This window comes from Grampus griseus, assembly GCF_964374135.1.
Source record: "Grampus griseus genome assembly, chromosome: 18".
Classification (NCBI taxonomy): Eukaryota; Metazoa; Chordata; class Mammalia; order Artiodactyla; family Delphinidae; genus Grampus; species Grampus griseus.
The window spans coordinates 55,468,762-55,490,555 of NC_139012.1; the positions used below are offsets into that span (position 1 = coordinate 55,468,762).

The following is a 21,794-nucleotide window of genomic DNA, read 5'->3' on the forward strand; positions in this document are numbered from 1 at the left end:
TTTTGTTGGAAATCTATAAAGTAAAACCCTTATTCCAATGTGATGGACACAAACCTTTATAAGCAATAGCTGGATATTGATAAATTCTGCTTCTAGGAGAAAGCCATATTGCAAAAAATTGTGAAAACCAGAAAAAATTTTATTAACTCAGAATTTATGATAATTATTTAGGCAAAGTCTAAAGTTAACTTATTTACTCAACGAAATACTGCTGTGTTACTTATGCAACTTTTTATTCTTGATTAGAAACAGTCTAAAAGTACTGTTTCTAGGTAACACTTTACTTTCACAGTGTGTTTAAATACTTAACAAGTAACAACATTACATTTTTTCCATATTTTCCTATTATGAATACTTTAAAAAATTTTCAGACCATTCTTTTCCCCACATTTCTGCAGTGAGCGACAGCATGGATGAAGTTTAATTCTGGTGATGTCAATCCAATTTGGTTTGAACCTCAGTTCTACTATGTATTTACTGGGCAAGTTATTTAAACTTACTGAGACTCAGTTTTCTCACACGTAAATATTGCTAAAGCTACCTCGCTGGGCCTGTGGAAGAATAACACACAATAATGTATGTAACCTTTTCCTTGACACATTTGTCAGCATTTAATAATTGATCCTCCTCCTTGAGATATTCATCACTTGCCGTCTGGGATACCACACCCTGGTGTAACCATCTACTTCACTGGGCACTCATTTTCAGTTCCCCTGGGTTGATTCATCCTCACCTCTCTCATTTCTTAATATTTCATTGCCCCAGGGCTTAGTCCTCAGACTTCTCTTTTCCACCCACATTCATTCCCTTAGTGATCTCTTTCAGTTTCATGACTTTAAATAACATTTATATGCCAGTGATGCCCAGTGTATGTTTCCTGTTCTGACTTCTCCGTTAAACACCAGGATCACCTACTTGGATATGTTATAGGCATCTCGAATTTAATCATACATCTAATCTTCCCCTCCAAATCAATTCCTTCCTCATCTCAGTTCATGGCAGGTCTATCCTTCCAGTTGCTCAGGCCCTACATCTTAAAGTTGATCTTAGTTTACTCTCTTTCACCTCATATATCTGATCTGTTCAGAAATCTTCTTGGTTCCACCTTCAGAATATATCCAGAATCCATCATTACTTATGACCGCCATCCTCCTCCAAACTGCAATGATCTCTTGCTTGGACCAATGTAAAAATCTCTTCATTAATCTCCTTCACTCTGCTTTAGTACCTACAGACTATTCACCTAAGAGGAGCTGGAGAAATCTTTTAAAAATATAAGTCAGATCTTGCTTCTCCTCTGCTTGAAACCCTCTAAGACCTTCCCCTTTCCTCACAGTCAGGCCACAGAACGTTAGAATGATTTACAAGGCTCTACACCTCTGCTTCCCCAGCCTTCCACCACGTCCCTGACCCAACCCACTGAGTGACCTCTTTGACCCCACCTCCTTATACCCTCCCCCTCATTCAGTCTTCCCCACCACGCTTCTTTAAAGATGGAGAGCCATGTTCCAGCCTCTGGGCCTTTGAACTTACAATTCCTTTGCCTAGAACTCTCTTATTCCTGATATCTCTTCTCTCCCTCACCTCTATCAGATCTTTGCTTAAATATCACTTTCTCAGTTAGGCAATCCCTGCCCGCCCACCCTGTTTTTAAAGGCAACCTTCCTCCCAGCCTTCTATTTTACTCTCCCTTGCTTCTCATCTTCTGACTTAAGATGTAATTATTTACTTTGCTTATTGTCTACCTTTTGCACCAGAACGTAAGCTTTTGAGAACAAGGATTTTTGTTGTTTTGTTCATGGCAGTATCCCTAATAGTAGGCACATGATACATATCTGATGAATGAATAATATGCTTAGTATACTATTTGGTAGATACTAGGTGGGTAATAGGTCTGCAAAAACATTGTACTCCTTTCTATTGGATAGTACAGATTAACTTAGACCTGGAGAATTCTCATTAATTGAAACACTGTCTTTTGACCTATATCTTCTGTTTGGAATTACTTTTAGCCTGACTCTGGGCACCTGTACTTTTCATTAGTGTTGTTTTACAATAGTAGTGATGGCTGGAACTTGAGCATCATTAGATACTAAAGAATCTCAGTGTATTCCTGCAATGGCCTGATGCCCTCCCCAAATTTGTAGGCTGAAGTCCTAAGCCCCAATATATTAGGAAGTGGGGCCTATGGAGATGATTAGGTCATGAGGGTGGAGTCTTCACGAATGGGATTACCGCCCTTATAAAAGAGACACGAAAGAGATCCCTGCTCCTACTGCCCTGTGAGGCTACCATGAAAAGACAGCTGTCTAGGAAGTGGGTTCTCACCAGACGCTGAATACGCAAGCGCCTTGATCTTGGACTTCCTAGGCTGCAGAACTGTGAGAAATAAATTTCTTCTGTTCATAAGCTACCTAGTCTATGGTACTTGTGTTACAGCAGCCCAAACAGACTAAGACAATTCCATTCAGTATATTTACATGGCTATCTCCACATAAAGAATGCCATTCAGGTTTCAGGTAAAATGTCATCTCCTAAGGGGAGATATCTCACCACTCTTTTGAGTACCGTTTACCCTTTCATCTCCTCCTACCCTACCCCCATCATTCCTTAGGACCTTACCTTATTTTTATACAGCACCTATCACTACTTGAAATTGGTATTTATTTGTTGGCTTACTTGTTTGTTGTCTATCCCCCCAAAGAGAATGTAAGCTTCACAACAAAGAATTATCTAGCCTCAAATGTCATTAGTGATGAGGTTGAGAAGTCTCTGCAGAGACGAAGATATTAGCCTGCCTTGTGGTACTGATAAAATACAACTCCTGATCCCGTCCTTCAGTCCCTGACCTCAATCTTTATGAAAGCACATATTTTTAGTTATAGGTTGAAAAACACTCTTGCCTTCTCCTTTGCATCAGTTACCCTGGGCATCATTAGACCATGTCATTACCTGCTGCTCATGGAGAATCACTTGACCCTTGAGGGGATTTCCCAGCGGCGCCACTGTCACAAATGGGTGCCAGACTCCACTGGCCGCTCTTGGGAAGATGTCAAAAAGGTCCACAAAGTAGCCGCTTTTCCCAGTCATATTCATAAAGTATAAGGAAACGGGATTGCATGCAACTACATAGAGAGTATTTTCCTCATTTTCTGAAATGACAAAAAAGTGTCAATTCCATGGTCTGCAATAGATTTTCTGACTGGTCAAAAGGTCCAGTGAAAACTGAATCGTGAGGCAGCACACAATCAGAACTCAGCAGATGATTTGCAAATGGATTGATTAGGTTGAAGAGCACTTGCAGAAGCAATTTCACACCTGCTGTAAATGTACATTGGGTCACACCTACCTATTCCTGGAAGTTAAGTATCTGGTCCCCAAAGAATCTATAACATCTCATGCTAACACCATTAAATATTTAACACTCCTCAATGTCAGGAAATTCTTCCTTGCATGAAAGTATTTTATGCCTCAGTAAAAGTCTGTTCCCTCTTATTTTATTATTGGCTCAGATGGACAACAGCTGGTCAACATCTTCTATCTGCTAATCTGGCATTTCCCGGCTAGTTACTAGATCTTTAGGCTTTTCTAGTAAATAAGTAATCCCATTTTTTGTTCTTAGCTCTATGGATCTTATTTTCCAAATTATCTTTTTTCATATTTGTGTATTTATTATTACAAAGTCTCTGTCTTTTCAAACTAGTACTTGATTAGGTCCATTTTTTGAATTCTAGTTCAGTGCTTCTTCAACTTTCAAGTGCATGTGCATCACCTGGGGATCTAATGAAAATGCAGATTCTGATTCAGTGGGTCTGAGGTGGGGTTTCAGACTCTGCTTTTCCAACAAGCTCCCACGAGATGTCACTGCTGTTGGTTTGAGGGCTTCCCTTAGAGAAGCCAGACTTTGGACTATGTTTCCCATAATCTCTATTTCTGGGAACCTTGAAGCAAGGGATTATGCTGCTTCTGTATAATAAATGCTATTAACATCACTCATCATCCAGGTATCTATTTACAGTGGTCATATTTTCTGAACCCAAAACTAAGACACAAGATATGAAAATCTGGAAAAAAAATATAGTGTATGTGTGTGTGCATGTATATGTCATGTCTACACATAAAGACTAAATATATATAAAGATATAGAAAACTTAAATATATATAAATATATATAAAGATATGGTAAATTTAAATAAGCTAACATTGATAAGAAACACAAATCAATGGAAGGGCAGAAGAAGACATATGATTTAGGAGACAATGTGAACTCTGTGTGTGTGTGTGTGTGTGTGTGTGTGTGTGTGTGTATGTGTGCTACAGTTCTAAATATCAGATAGAATCACACAACTTATAATTTAAGAATCTTTTTAATGCTTCTACTATCAGCACAAATAAGTTCAATTCAACATTTATTGAGCACCTTTGTACACAGTATAGGGAACAGGGAATATAATAACAGTATTAATAGAAATGTAAAAAGAAAAAAATAAATAGAAATGTACTTCACGAACTTACAATTGCTCTCTCTTATTGCAGGCATTAAGTGCTGTTTGGTCTTCGGCTCAAATATATATATATATATATATATATATATATATATACACACACACACACACACATATATATATGTATATTTAACCCTGACGCTAACCCAAGAAAATGTTCTTTCCTCTCACCAATATAGAATAGGTAAAAAAACAAAGAAATAAAAAACAACACAAAAACCTAGCTTGCAAATGTGGACAACACTAAAATAGAGGGTTGAATTATGTGAGGGACAGCAAATGAGTTCATTTTTAAGGACCAATTCTGACTGGCTCACAGTGGCTGCCTGTGAGAATTGTGAGGCTGTGACAAGGTTTAATGACACGTGTCACTGGCATGGGGCAGAGGATCACAGCATACTTACTTACAATCTCTAAATGTGAGACAAGGGCAAAGTTCAAATTTTATCCGTAAGATTCATACTTAGTCTCTACTAGTGAATGTAAAATATCTTAATAGGGGCACCAATCTGTTACCAACAAAAACCCTGTACATTTTAAAAGCACATATTTTTACTCAACATAGCTGATGTTGGAGACAACATCCACAGAACTTACATGAACAAAAACTTGCTTCTGAATTTTTGCCTGAATAACCTCCATTGTAGACAAGTTAGAGAATTTCTCCCTTTCCCCTGCCATCACTTCTGTTTATATCACCTTGGTAACTGCCATCAATTGAAAACTTCTGCCAAAAAGTACCCAGGGCACACCGCATGAATCAGTAGGTAATGGCAACAGTCCAGAGAAGCAGATGCCAGAAATTCACATCCTTTATTTGCCATTCTTTACAACAAGAGGTTTAATGACTGCAAATCCTCCTGCTTTCAGGGTTCATGCAATCACCAAACGGGAATCCGAGCCAAAAAAAATCCAATGTTTTTCCTTTTTCTTTCCCTCTTCTATTTTTAGCACACGCCTGGGTGTGTTTAACTTTGTGCTACAATGGTAATGAGAAGCAGACATATGCATATAAACTCAGCAGTGCTTATGTGGATTTCACAATAGTATTTTGTTAGGTTGTTATAGGAAATTAGTTCTAAATTACATATAATTGCCATCCAATCCAAGAATGACACAGTTACTGAGTCTATCATAGACTTCTTGATGTCTACAGGTTATTTTGATCCTGCTTTTAAAAAAATCACTGCAGGAAGGAAAAATCAAAAGAATAAACTGACATACCATGTGATGTAGCGATGTCGCAGATTAAGTTAATTTCATCCAATGGTAACTTCCAGGAGGCACATTCTTCAGTAAAGGTTTGGGATCTTCCTTCATGTCTTTCTATTGGATACTCCTGTATGTTTATAAGTGCTGGACCCTACAAAAAATAGTTATCTGAGTTAAGACATTTGTGTAGTTGGCAAAAAGTAGAAAAGCTAAAGTTCTTCCAAAATACAGATTTTCAGTTCAAATATTCCACATCTTGATATGCCTCTTCTCATTTTACTGACTAGCATGACACTTATAACAATCATAATACCATATACTTGCATTTATAAATGCTTTCACATGTGCTATCTTATTTAATTTCTCACTTTCTTTTTTTTTTTACTCACAAAATATAGCAGATGTAAAATCCCATAGGAGTTCTCATTCCTTCATTCTTTCCTAAGCAAGTTTTGAACTTCAAGTATTGGGACACAGAGCTGTCCAAACCAGAATAATTTTTTAAATACAGTTGACTCTTGAACATTGATTTGCATGCCCTTACAGTCCTTAATTAATCAAAAATGTTTGGGTTAGATATTTACTATTTTGCCATCCATGGGCGCTCTCACCCCTTCTATCTAGGCTGTATCTTAGGAGCTAGAAGATTAAAAACGATATTCCTCACACTCCTATTGCAACTAGTGACTGATACTAGTTAATGTATTGTCTGAGGCTGCTTTTTTGCTCCCATGGCAAAGTTGAGTAGTTGTGACAGAATCTGTATGGTCACAATGCCTAACATATTTACTATCTGGCCCTTTACAGGAAAAGTTTGCTGAGCCTGCCTTACTGTGCAGCTCCCAACAACAGGGGTGGTAGCAGAAGCAAAAACACTCATCTTGAAACCAAAAGTCCAGCGATGGTCCCTTGACTCTGTTCCTCCTGTCCTTTCTAATGATTTTATAAGCATCTAATTCCCCACAGTCAAACCTAGAGGGGTTTCTATTGCAACTAGTGACGGATATTCCTTTGCCCTTTTTCACGAAAACAAATATAATGGAGTAACCATCCTATCTGACTTTCCTGAAATACAGGATAGCGCTTAGGAATTCTACTGGTCATTAGCCATTACCTACATTGAGTCCCTCAGAGGCCAGACTGGCTTAAGAATTAGAGCAGAAGTTAATCTATTCTACAATAACATCAGAACAAGTCATTTCTGAGATTGAATGGATTTTCTCCAGGGAAGATACAGAAAAATGGATAACATTCAATATTCTAATGAAGGAAGAATGATATCAACCTTTACATCTATACGATGAGTTTCTGCTGGACACAATAGTTTTTGCATTCCATTTCTTGACTGACCAATTGTCCAATAGCCCATGAAGGTCTGCTGTGGCAAAGGCAACCTGTCAAGGATTAATTTGAAGAATAAACATTTCTTCTTGTTTCCAAGTCATAGGAAAAAATAATGAGCCATATATTACCGACCACACAAGCAAATTTGAGGAATGCTTTACTTAGAAGTGAGTTATATTTAATTTTATTAAAAGATAGTCTTTAATATGATATTTAAAACATACTTTGAAAAGAAAAAGATTTCACATTTCAGAAACTCAGAAGGTAAGGTCCTAGTCTGTTTTTACCTTAATGACAAATATAATTAGGGTTTACATATTTTTTCCCTGAATTGGTAAATACTTAGCAATTTAATATCAAATTCCCATTACAGTATAGGAAGGATTTAGGAAAAACAATGGAGCAATCCATCAATTTTTTCATTCTATTCTCCTAAATTTGAAATCAAATAATAAATAGTACACAGTACTACCAGTCACATGCTTGTAAGTTGTACAGGGCAAATTTCATAGGGTCTATCTTAGCACTTTAATTTTTTTTTTTTAACTTTGACTTGACATATAATATACCTACAGAAACGTTCATATAAATGTGCCACTTAGTCCTGAGCACACATGTGCGTCCAGCACCCAAGCATCACCAACACTCAGAAACTCCCATGGACCACTTCAGTCATTACCCCTACCAAGGGAGCTACTATTCTGACTTCTAATGGAATTATTCTGTGTTTAGATTCCATTTTATTTAAAATTACATTTAAACAAAATAACTTGCGAAAACAAATATAGCAACGCTAAAGTACAAACCCACAAATTCTTTAGAATAAGTTTTTACTTTTTAATCATGCTACCTTTTCTTTGAATCTTTAAAAGAGGAACCATTAATTTGTCACTTAATTCATTATAAATTTCTTATTCCATGGTAAGTAAAGGCCAAAAATGATGCAGAGTTAAAAGTTCTTCAAAAATAAGGCACGTATATGTGGCTATAAATTGAAATGTATGCTTGAAATGAGCGTGATGATCATTAAAAGAGTACATATTGATATTTAGAAAATCATTTTATTTTCAGTGAAAGAGTAATCTGACAAAATATCTCCATATACTTAATAAGACCACACAAGGCTTAGATATTTTTTGCATAGAATACGAAACCAGAGAAGATTGGTTCAAGATGGCGGAGTAGAAGGATGTGCTCTTACTCTCTCTTGCAAGAACACCAGAATCACAACTAACTGCTGAACAATCATTGACAGGAAGACACTGGAACTCACCAAAAAAGATACTCCACATCCGAAGACAAAGGAGAAGCCACAATGAGATGGTAGGAGGGGCACAATCACAACAAAATCAAATCCTATAGCTACTGGGTGGGTGACACAAACTGGAGAACACTTATACCACAGAAGTCCACCCACTGGAGTGAAGGTTCTGAGGCCCACGTCAGGCTTCCCAATCTGGGGTTCCAGCAATGGGAGGAGGAATTCCTAGAGAATCAGACTTTGAAGGCTAGCTGGATTTGAATGCAGGACTTTGACAGGACTGGGGGAAACAGAGACTCCACTCTTGGAGGGCACACACAAAGTAGTGTGTGCACCGGGACCCAGGGGAAGGAGCAGTAACCCCACAGGAGACTGAACCAGACCTACCTGCTAGTGTTGGAGGGTCTCCTGCAGAGGCAGGGGGTGGTTGTGTCTCACCGTGAGGACAAGGACACTGGCAGCAGAAGTTCTGGGAAGCACTCCTTGGTGTGAGCCCTCCCAGAGTCCGCCATTAGGCCCACCAAAGAGCCCGGATCGCCTCAGGCCAAACAATTAACAGGGAGGAAACTCAGCTCCACCCATCAGCAGACAAGAGGATTAAAGTTTTACTGAGCTCTGCCCACCAAAGCAACAGCCAGCTCTGCCCACCACCAGTCCCTCCCATCAGGAAACTTGCACAAGCCTCTTAGATAACCTAATGCACCAGAGGGCAGACAGCAGAAGCAAGAAAAACTACAATCCTGTAGCCTGTGGAACAAAAACCACATTCACAGAGAGACAGATAAAATGAAAAGGCAGAGGGCTATGTACCAGATGAAGGAACAAGATAAACCCCGAGAAAAACAACTAAATGAAGTAGAGATAGGCAACTTTCCAGAAAAAGAATTCAGAATAATGATAGTGAAGATGGTGCAGGACCTCAGAAAAAGAATGGAGGCAAAGATCGAGAAGATGCAAGAAATGTTTAACAAAGATCTAGAAGAACTAAAGAACAAACAAACAGAGATGAACAATACAATAACTGAAATGAAAAATACACTAGAAGGAATCAATAGCAGAGGCAGAAGAACAGATAAGTGACCTGGAAGACAGAATGGTGGAATTCACTGCTGTGGAACAGAATAAAGAAAAAAGAATGAAAAGAAATGAAAACAGCCTAAGAGACCTCTGGGACAACATTAAACACAACAACATTCGCATTATAGGGGTCCCAGAAGGAGAAGAGAGAGAGAAAGGACCCGAGAAAATATCTGAAGAGATTATAGTTGAAAACTTCCCTAACATGGGCAAGGAAATAGCCACCCAAGTCCAGGAAGTGCAGAGAGTCCCATACAGGATAAACCCAAGGAGAAACACACCGAGACACATAGTAATCAAATCGGCAAAAATTAAAGACAAAGAAAAGTTATTGAAAGCAGCAAGGGAAAAATGACAACATACAAGGGAACTCCCATAAGGTTAAAAGCTGATTTCTCAGCACAAACTCTACAAGCCAGAAGGGAGTGGCATCATATACTTAAAGTGGTGAAAGGGAAGAAACTACAACCAAGATTACTCTACCCAGCAAGGATCTCGTTCAGATTCGATGGAGAAATCAAAAGCTTTACAGACAAGCAAAAGCTAAGAGAATTCAGCACCAACAAACCAGCTTTACAACAAATGCTAAAGGAACTTCTCTAAGTGGAAAACACCAGAGAAGAAAAGGACCTACAAAGCCAAACCCAAAACAATTAAGAAAATGGTAATAGGAACACAAATATCGATAATTACCTTAAACAGGAATGGATTAAATGCTCCAACCAAAAGACACAGACTTGCTGAATGGATACAAAGACAAGACCCATATATATTCTGTCTACAAGAGACCCACTTCAGACCTAGGGACACATTCAGACTGAAAGTGAGGGGATGGAAAAAGATATTCCATGCAAATGGAAATCAAAAGAAAGCAATACTCATATCAGATAAAATAGACTTTAAAATAAAGAATGTTACAAGAGACAAGGAAGGACACTACATAATGATCAAGGGATCAATCCAAGAAGGAAATATAACAATTATAAATATATATGCCCCCAACATAGGGGCACCTCAATACATAAGGCAACTGCAAACAGCTATAAAAGAGGAAGTCGACAGTAACACAATAATAGTAGGGGACTTTAACACCTCACTTACACCAATGGACAGATCATCCAAACAGAAAATTAATAAGGAAACACAAGCTTTAAATGACACAATAGACCAGATAGATTTAATTGATATTTATAGGATATTCCATCCCCAAACAGCAGATTACACTTTCTTCTCAAGTGCGCATGGAACATTCTCCAGGTTAGATCACATCTTGGGTCACAAATCAAGCCTCAGTAAATTTAAAACTGAAATCATATCAAGCATCTTTTCTGACCACAACGCTATGAGATTAGAAATCAATTACAGGAAAAAAACACAAACACATGGAGGCTAAACAAGACGTTACTAAATAACCAAGAGATCACTGAAGAAATCAAAGAGGAAATCAAAAAATACCTAGAGACAAATGATAATGAAAACACAACGATCCAAAACCTAGGGGATGCAGCAAAAGCAGTTCTAAGAGGGAAGTTTGTAGCTATACAAGCCTACCTCAAGAAACAAGAAAAATCCCAAATAAACATTCTAAACTTACCCCTAAAGGAACAAGAGAAAGAAGAACAAACAAAACCCAAAATTAGCAGAAGGAAAGTAATCATAAAGATCAGAGCAGAAATAAATGAAATAAAAACAAAGAAAACAATAGCAAAGATCAATGAATCTAAAAGCTGGTTCTTTGAGAAGATAAACAAAATTGATAAACCATTAGCCAGACTCATCAAGAAAAAGAGGGAGAAGACTCAACTCAATGAAATTAGAAACAAAAAAGAAGTTACAACAGACACCGCAGAACTACAAAGCATCCAAAGAGACTACGACAAGCAACTCTATGATAATAAAATGGACAACCTGGAAGAAATGGGAAAAATTCTTAGAAAGGTACAACCTTCCAAGACTGAACCAGGAAGAAACAGAAAATATGAACAGACCAATCACAAGTAATGAAACTGAAACTGTGATTAAAAATCTTCCAACAAACAAAAGTCCAGGACCAGATGGCTTCACAGGTGAATTCTCTCAAACATTTAGAGAAGAGCTAACACCCATCCATCTCAAACTCTTCCAAAAAACTGCAGAGGAATGAACACTCCCAAACTCACTCTATGAGGCCACCATCACCCTGATACCAAAACCAGATAAAGATACTACAAAAAAAGAAAATTACAGACCAATATCACTGATAAATATAGATGCAAAAAGCCTCAACAAAATAGTAGCAAACACGGGCTTCCCTGGTGGCGCAGTGGTTGAGAGTCCGCCTGCCGATGCAGGGGACACGGGTTCGTGCCCTGGTCCAAGAAGATCCAACATGCCACAGAGCGGCTGAACCCATGAGCCATGGCCACTGAGCCTGCGCGTCCGGAGCCTGTGCTCCGCAATGGGAGAGGTCACAACAGTGAGAGGTCTGCGTACAGCAAAAAAAAGAAAATACTAGCAAACAGAATCCAACAACACATTAAAAGGATCGTACACCATGATCAAGTGGGATTTATCCCAGGGATGTAAGGATCCTTCAATATAGGCAAATCCATCAATGTGATACACCATATAAACAAATTGAATAAAAACCATATGATCATCTCAATAGATGCAGAAAAAGCTTTTGAAAAAATTCAACACCTATTTATGATAAAAACTCTCTAGAAAGTGGGCATAGAGGGAACCTCCCTCAACATAACAAAGGCCATATATGACAAACCCACAGCAAACATCATTCTCAATGGTGAAAAACCGAAAACATTTCCCCTAAGACCAGGAACAAGAAAAGGATGTCCACTCTTGCCACTATTATTCAACACAGTTTTGGAAGTCCTAACCACGGCAATCAGAGAAGAAAAAGAAATGAAAGGAATACAAATTGGAAAAGAAGTAAAATTGTCACTGTTTGCAGATGACATGATACTATACATAAAGAATCCTAAAGATGCCACCAGAAAGCTACTAGAGCTAATCAATGAATTTGGTAAAGTTGCAGGATACAAAATTAATGCACAGAAATCTCTTGCATTCCTATACACTAATGATGAAAAATCTGAAAGAGAAATTAAGGAAACACTCCCATTTACCATCGCAACAAAAAGAATAAAATACCTAGGAATAAACCTACCTAGGGAGACAAAAGACCTGTAGACAGAAAACTATAAGACACTGTTGAAAGAAATTAAAGATGATACAAACAGATGGAGAGATATACCATGTTCTTGGATTGGAAGAATCAACACTGTGAAAATGACCATACTACCCAAAGCAATCTACAGATTCAATGCAATCCCCATCAAATTACCAATGGCATTTTTTACAGAACTAGAAAAAAAAGTCTTAAAATTTGTATGGAGACACAAAAGACCCCGAATAGCCAAAGCAGTCTTGAGGGAAAAAAACGGAGCTGAAGGAATCAGACTTCCTGACTTCAGACCATTCTACAAAGCTACAGTAATCAAGACAATATGGTATTGACAAAAAAACAGAAATATAGATCAATGGAACAGGATAGAAAGCCCAGAGATAAACCCACGCACCTATGGTCAACTAATCTATGACAAAGGAGGCAAGCATATAAAATGGAGAAAAGACAGCCTCTTCAATAAGTGGTGCTGGGAAAACTGGACAGCTCCATGTAAAAGAATGAAATTAGAGGGCTTCCCTGGTGGCGCAGTGGTTGAGAGTCCGCCTGCCAATGCAGGGGACACGGGTTCGTGCCCCGGTCCGGGAGGATCCCACGTGCTGCGGAGCGGCTGGGCCCATGAGTGATGGCCACTGGGCCTGCGTGTCCGGAGCCTGTGCTCCATGGCGGGAGAGGCCACAGCAGTGAGAAGCCCGTGTACCGCAAAAAAAACCCAAAACAAAAACAACAACAACAAAAAGAATGAAATTAGAAAACTCCCTAACACCATACACAAAAATAAACTCAAAATGGATTAGAGACCTAAATATAAGACCAGACACTATAAAACTCCTAGAGGAAAACATAGGAAGAACACTCTTTGATATAAATCACAGCAAGATCTTTTTTGATCCACCTCCTAGAGTCATGGAAATAAAAACAAAAATAAACAAATGGGACCTAATGAAACTTAAAAGCTTTTGCAAAGCAAAGGAAACTACACACAAGACCAAAAGACAGCCCTCATAATGGGAGAAAATATTTGCGAACAAATCAACGGACAAAGAATTAATCTCCAAAATATATAAACAGCTCATGCAGCTCAATATTAAAAAAGCAAACAAGCCAATCAAAAAATGGGGAGAAGACCTAAATAGACATTTCTTCAAAGCAGACATACAGATGGCCAAGAAGCACATGAAAAGCTGCTCAACATCACTAATTATTAGAGAAATGCAAATCCAAACTACAGTGAGGTATCACCTCACACCAGTTAGGATGGGCATCATCAGAAAATCTACAAACAAATGCTGGAGAGGGTGTGGAGAAAAGGGAACCCTCTTGCACTGTTGGTGGGAATGTAAATTGATACAGCCACTATGGAGAACAGTATGGAGGTTCCTTAAAAAACTAAAAACAGAATTACCATATGACCCAGCAATCCCACTACTGGGCATATACCCAGAGAAAACTATAATTCAAAAAGACATATGCACCCCAATGTTCATTGCAGCAGTAGGTACAATAGCCAGGTCATGGAAGCAACCTAAATGCCCAGTGACAGACCAATGGATAAAGAAGATGTGGTACATGTATACAATGGAATATTACTCAGCCATAAAAAGGAATGAAATTGGGTCATTTGTAGAGATGTGGATGAATCTAGAGACTGTCATACAGAGTGAAGTAAGTCAGAAAGAGAAAAAGAAATATCGCATATTAACCCATATATGAGGAACCTAGAAAAATGGTACAGATGAACCGGCTTGCAGGGCAGAAATTGAGACACAGATGTAGACAACAAACATATGGACACCAAGGGGGGAAAGTGGCGGGGGATGGTGGTGGTGGTGTGATGAATTAGGTGATTGGGATTGACAGGTATACACTAATATGTATAAAATGGATAGCTAATAAGAACCTGCTGTATAAAAAATAAATAAAATTAAATTTAAAAAAGGTTTGCTAAATTGTACAAAAAAAAGAATATGAAACCATGCTTTCTGGTGGAATATGATTTTTGTCCTTTGAAATGTTAATGTTTAACACAGAAGGAAAGAAATTTAAAAGAAATTTACATTGAAATTTTTCTAAGTCATAAATCATTCGGAAGTACGTATGTGTTTTTGTATCTGTCATTTAAAATACATTTTAGGTACGTGGACAATTATCCTGATCGGTCATCCACTTATTTCCATGTTTCTACCGGTAATGAGGTGGAAGAGGCAGTGAGTCAGAGGATTTACTATTACTGTGTTCTCTCTTAAATGTTATAAAAACACATTTCCGTGTCAAAAGGGCAGATCTTGAAAACATCTCATAGACTGGAATCTCCCTGTCCTTGTTTAGGGAATGAACAGGATTCTTCATTGCTTTCAGCAGTTCACCAAAGGAGAATTAAGTCTCTAAATACGGAGGAGAAAACAAAGGAAGGAGACACACCTAAGTTCCCTCTAGTGTAGAAGACTTAGTAGGTTCTAGTGCTAGTTCTTTTATTAACTAGCAAACTTGTGAAGGGAAAAGTTAGACAATTTCTCTGAGTGTTAATTTCTTCCTTTGTGAGATGAAAGGGATAATCTGTAAGGTTCTGGTTTCTTACAGCTGGGGGAGGTCTCTGATGATCACTAAAGTGAGTGGAGCGAAGTACCAGTGGTAGATCTTACATTACCTTAGTGCTCTGGAGTTAAAATAAATAAACAGAATGAAATTATCTATACCTATCTATACCTATCTATACCTATACCTATCAATAGAATAGGTGCCTGATAGACAAAATTGCTGTTTTTTTTTTTTTAAAAAGGAGCTCTACATACATCCTAAATTGGCTCTTTGAAGACAAGAGAAACAGTTACACATCTGGAAATCTAATCAGAAGTGGAGAACTGCTTAATAAAAATGATGCTCGGTTGATAGGTTGAAATCTAGCCTTAAAAAATGTCTAATATATCCTTTAATAATCCCACAAAGTATCATACAGATGCTAAAAACAAAACAAAACCAAAAACCTTTATCCATTTGGGAAAAAGTAACTTTGCTTGACTTCCAATTTTTACTGACAACCCCCAGGGATATTCATGAAAGCTGCTTTGAACTTGCCAACTCATTCTAAGTAACAGTCATGGAAATTACAGGTTGCCTGGTTCCATTTAAACATAGTACTAGCAGTTTGGTTGGCAGAGTATGGGAAAGACCTTCAGGTGCCCCATATAGAAGCTATTCCAGAACCACATAACAAGATGCTATTAGCGTTAACAATTGCAACTGAAAGTCACATACGCAGGGTGTTCTGCTGTTGCACAATCAAACTGACTCTGTCAGATCCTTGGTAACACAGGGAGTTGTTTCTAGACTTCCTGTGGGCTCCAGGCTGGCCAACTGAGGTAAACCAAAGCCCCTCATTTATTTTCCACTAAGTCCTCCCAATAAGTTGTGGAAAAATTTGATGGTTATTAACTCTCTCCCCTTCAATAAGTTAGTAGTTAGTGGGAAGGGGAATTATAACTGAGTGTATGAATAAGCTTTGGAATTCGAGACATATTCAACAGTAATTTGGGGGTAATTCTAACTACTAACCAGTTAGCAAAAGGCCCTATATTCCATTACTGAAATCTGTCATTCAACTCCAACCAGACTTAAGTTGTTATACCTGACCTGATTGAAACAACAATGCCATTTTCCATAGTTTTAAGATCTTGTCACTTGTATTGTTTAAGTTTGTTATAGTCCTAGCTGGAATGATGTCTGGATTTGATTTTAAAGGGGAAGAGGATGAACTTAAGACTTATTAATAGTACTACTTTTTATCATGTCATTCATGAATTTATGTTTTTTAAAACAATGAAGTATTTCAATTCATATGTTGTGATGTTTCTTAATCCCTTGTGGAAGAATTAATAAAGATCTGGAAGAAAAACTTTTAACTCAAAAAAAAGGTGACTTTCAAAATTATGACTCAGGTCAAATTATAGCACTTAGCCAAGTTACAGAAAGGAAAAAGTTTTTTTTAAGCATGCATACATTTCATAACACGGTGCACACGGACACCAAAGTTGAGTTATAGAGTCTGAATGACATACAAGAGATTTGTCTAAGATTGTTCCATAGAGGTGAGCTGGGGTTTTAAAGAGTATGTTCTGGCAAACTTCTGCCTTCTCTGAACATTTGCCAATACTATTTCTGGAGTATGAAAGAAACACATGAAAAAGATTTGGATCTTTCTAGGGGCATTCTGCAAAAGTTGTTGATATACCTATTATCAACAATTCCTAAAACATTTCCTTACCACAAGAACTACTAATTTTCATGGGAATAATGGAACCCTTCTGGGTAGTTCCACCGACACTCAAAAATTCACCAATTACTACCATCTTTGAGAAGAAAAAGAACAACTCCAATTTTAGCAGGCCTCACTCATTCCTAATGTTTTAAATCTAACCTCTGGTAATAATTAACTGAGTTTACTGGAACCTTTAATAGAATAACACTGACAAATATTTCCACCTTTGGTTCTTACCCCTTCCTCTTACTCTCCAGCTAATGTATGCCTTAGTTACCTCAAATTGCTACTTGCTGTTCCTGAACACGCTATGCATTTTCATGCTTCCATGAGGTTATTACTTCAGCCCAGAATTCCTTTCTGCTATTGCCTCTTTGATGAAATCCTTCTCATTTTTAAGGCCCAATTCAAATGTTACTTCCCCTTGCATCCCTCTCCCATATTTCTTTCTGGGCAGAATGAATCTCTTGCTCTTCTGGGTTTCCATGGAAATTTGTACATATGGAACTCTTAGAAACTCTTAAGATAGAGTTCTGGAGAATTTGCCATTTTCAAATTTAAGACCTGATAGAGAATAACAGTTTTAGAGAGCATGGTCAGAAGTGAATCTATGAAATCCCTTGTAAATATTTATACTTACTAAAATAAAAAGTCAACACACTACATAGAGAAAACAGAAATGTCACTCTAAACACTTTAAATTAGTAATAATGGGTACTACTATCCCCAATTACCCTCCCTTGTTTGCTAGAAACTTCTGAATTTCCCTTCCCTATGGTCACACATGTTGCTGGTAAATAAATTTTGCTTTGCTGCGAATGATATGTACACAAGTATGTACATGTGCTTTCCCTTTCACTGGCTGGCTCTGCATTTAGACATTATTGTTTTCACTTTATAACTTAGACTTGTGCACCTCTGCCACCAAGGTCCTGCTGTGGTCACAGAAATAAAGATTCATTTGGATATAGGATGGAAAAAGATTTAGGGAGACCTGTTATTCTTGGCTAACACTTCTCAAATTGCTCCCTGGTATCCAGCGTGACACTGCGCAGGGTCTGTGCTGCTGCCCAGGGTCACTCCGTGCTAAAGCAGATGTTGTCACCTTGCTCCACATATCTCTGGCTTTCTTCTTCTTCATAGAAGATGTGAAACTACAGTTCTGGGGCTTGGGTTTCCTTTCCCTCATCTCTCTTCAAATTTCACTGCAAAAACTTCTCTTTTTCTGCCATCTGCTTTACCAACTACATCTTAGTATTTTCCTATCTTAAATTCTTTCTGTTTCTAATTATTCACATGAATAATGACTGGGACTGAAACTTTCCCAGTTGGAAATTTTCCCAGAAAACAAACAAACAAACAAAAGTTGTTTGGGGCTTCCCTGGTGGCGCAGTGGTTGAGAGTCCGCCTCCCGATGCAGGGGACACGGGTTCATGCCCCGGTCCGGGAAGATCCCACATGCCACGGAGCGGCTGGGCCCGTGAGCCATGGCCGCGGGGCCTGCGCGTCCGGAGCCTGTGCTCCGCAACGGGAGAGGCCACAACAGTAAGAGGCCCAAGTAAAAAAAAAAAAAAAGGTTGTTTGAGTCCTGTTATTTCCCACAAAAAGGACTCACAGGATGAGAAACCCTACTGCAAATGTAGTACTTTGAACATAAAATTGCGTAATAAGGTTGGGAGTTTACATGTTTTCCCAAGATTGTTAATTCATTGAAGGTAAGGCTGACATCTTACTCACTTGTATCTCTGGCACTCAGAATCCATCGACTCTGCTACGGAAACCTCTCTCACCGGCGTCCCTCTTTTTCATTCCCACTGCCACAATGGAAGCTCTCACTGTTCATCACCGGGATTACTGCAGTTGCTTCTCAGCAGGTAGGTCTTCCTGCCTTCAGTTTCACTGCCTTTCAGTTTCTTATCTTTAGAAAACTTAAAGGGGTCTTCCTAAATTATGAATCAGACCATGCTACTTTCTGGCTTCAAATTCTTCTAGGGTTCCCCCGACTCTTCTCTTCCTTTTAGTCTCACCACATAGCATGCCCTCATTTAATCTTTAGTTTTAGTCACCAAAATACTTGCATTTTCCAAAAGGCACCATGACCTCTTAAAACTGTCTCTGCTTGAAGCGCTTTCTTCTCCTTTATTTGCCTGGAGAACACCTAGTCATCCTATAAAGATTCAGCTTGGTTACTGTCCCTGAATCTCCCCCAGGGCAGAAGGCAGCAACCCCACCTCTTCACTCGCTCTTGTGTGGCTCTCACAGAACACAAGTCACTCTACTTCAGTGCTTCCCCAATTATAATGACCTCCTTGAAGGCAGGTACTGAGCCTTCTTCACCTTTATATTTCTGACTCCCTACTTAGTGTTTACCACATAAATGTACAATAGTGTTTGTTCAATGAATGAATATTTGGTTACATTACAACGGACAACATCTTCACCTACTTGTTTCTCATCTTGATGGCAAGTTGCAAACCACCATGGCAGATCTTCCTCACTGCATCCTGACTACATGACTCTCAACAAACAATGCAATCTACTTTGCAAGTGTATTTGGAAGAGTTACCTATTGGTCGGGATTGGGGATTTCTACTCAGCCAGGTGACAGATATCACTTACAAACGCCTAAAGGATCAAGGATAATTCTGTGAGACTGCTGAAGATGAGTATGGAAGAAGGTTCATAGATCTTGACAATTTCTATGTAGATTGGTTATATTTTTAAATTTTTCTCTGCACCCCCATAAAGGAGCTGAAAGCAAATAAAATGGCTGTGAAGCTACTTCATAATATACCAAGAGAATAAAGGGCAAGGACTATGAAACTGTAAAGCCCAATACCACCCTTCTGCTTATAATAGTGTCACTATGTAAATCTTACTGTTTTTGAAAACTGAGAGCTCTTTTATGAAGTGCAAGTAAATCATGATGCAGAGTGGAACTGCAGACCTTAGAACTTCACGATCAATATATATATATATAATATATATAATGATATAATGAACTCATCTGTAAAAACCAGACTTCAAAAAGAAAATTATACCATATAATAGTTTGGAAAGTGGAAGGAGAAGCACAAAACTTTAAGAAGTGCGTCTTTTAATTTAATGGGATAAATAGTAAACGGATAATCATTCTTATATTGAAAGATACACCTTATGAAATTACTCCTAAGGGAGGCCCTGGTTGGGGATGTTTTTGATGTCTCTGGTACTTGGAAGACCCCGTAGTTGGTCTTGGTCAGAGAAGCAGCAGCTGCTGTTGATGTTCCAATTACATAGGATAAGTCTTAATGTAGAAAACTGATTCTAGACAGATACCCTTTTAAGACACATTCACTATAGATGAAGCTATTCTGTCTGCAAATGTGCACACCTGGCACTACTCTAAACAGAAAGATCAATACTAAACATGATCAGGTACCACACACTGCAATGAAATATCAACACCTCTTACAACAGGAAATCATGACCTTAGTTACCTTCATCGGGAGTTCTGTTAAAATATGCTGTGAGACTGGCTGATAAAGTAATGAATGGTTGCTGATATAAGGGAGAAGAGTGACAACTTGTTCAGGTATCCAATTCATCTAGGGGCAGTGAACCATAGAATCTATGAGTTTGAAGGACATTAAAAGCTATTTAATCCGGTATTCTAAGTTTGAATCACTTGAGTACCTCCCCAACAAGATTCATCCTGATCTCTTTGAACCCGGACTACAAGAAGGTATACCCTACCTTTCCCCTGGGGAGTCCATTCCACCTTTGAACACAGGAGCTATTGGCCCCGCGATGGAGGCCAACTCTAATTTGTAATGACTTAGAAGCAACTCACAGATGCACAGAAAATGCACAGTGATTTATAATTATTCTGCCAAAGCTAACTATATAATGAGTGTGATTTTGAGGATGGTAGTTCTAAGTAAAGGATTCTATATAGAATAAACTGAAAAAAGAAAAGAATCGTTCTACTCATTTTGAAGAATTTGTGAATGTCACCTATTTTGACTTTTCAAAAATCAAATCCTTATTGTAGGAGAAAAGATATAAGCAAATTTGCTTGCATCATATAAAAAAGATGTTTTTATTTACTTCTGTAATCCATGACAAATGGCATTAATTTAAAGGACACTGTGATTAAAACGATGGGCCTAGTCACCACATAAAAGTTAAATGTATATTTTGCATGATACATGTCCCCAAAGGGTAGGAAATGAAATTTGGAAAACAACTCTGAAGTTTCTTTAGAAACATTATGTTTAAAATCTTGCAGTCCAGTGTTGATTACATTGCTTTCTCATGCAAGAATGTGGAGACTGCATGGTGAGTGAACAAAAGGCTCTGGAACAGACAGATCTGTGTTTGAATCTCCCATCCTGCCATTTATTAGTTGTATAATTTGTTAAGTTACTTAGAGTCTCTTGAGCCTCAGTTTCTTCATCTGTAACACATACACACACACACTCTTACACCTACTAGATAATAAAATAGGAAGGAATTACTTGCCCAATAGAAAAAACAGAATTGTTGTATAGATTGAGTTAGTATTTGTGAAGTGCTTAGAGCCCTTAGTAAGCATTTGATAAATATCAATATTTTAATTTTTGCTGCCTTAAAAATGTGTTGTCTTCTCTCCCTTGATACGTTTATGTTGATGTCTACCAATGCATAAAGCTTACTTATATTGTGTTGAACTGCCATAGCAATGTCCGGTTAACTTGATTTCTCATTTGTCATTGGTGAGGGTGCCAATGTTACACCCTTACAGTAGGCATTGCAGAGCGGTGTAAGCTTTGCTGTCCTGGGGGCAAAGGTCCCACGAAACAGCAATTTCAGAATAGACCTTTACTTTAACATTTTAATTTTATTTAAATAAGAAAACAGAATGAAAAATTCCAGGGCCCAGACAGTCTATGGACATTTAAAAAATAAAATATAGAAAATAATACACATGTTAGA

General features: G+C 38.1%; 1 protein-coding gene across 1 annotated transcript in view; it reads right to left on the reverse strand.

The window, feature by feature from the left end:
* The window catches only part of VWA8 (von Willebrand factor A domain containing 8), a gene marked incomplete at its 5' end in the record, with an annotated part of 367,871 nt that overhangs the window by 125,225 nt on the left and 220,852 nt on the right, over positions 1–21,794 (reverse strand). Inside the window, 3 exons of the mRNA XM_082676017.1 lie at positions 2,953–3,152; positions 5,730–5,868; positions 7,003–7,111. Coding sequence (XP_082532143.1) covers positions 2,953–3,152; positions 5,730–5,868; positions 7,003–7,111 — 448 coding nt within the window. The remainder of the gene's footprint in view (positions 1–2,952; positions 3,153–5,729; positions 5,869–7,002; positions 7,112–21,794) is intronic.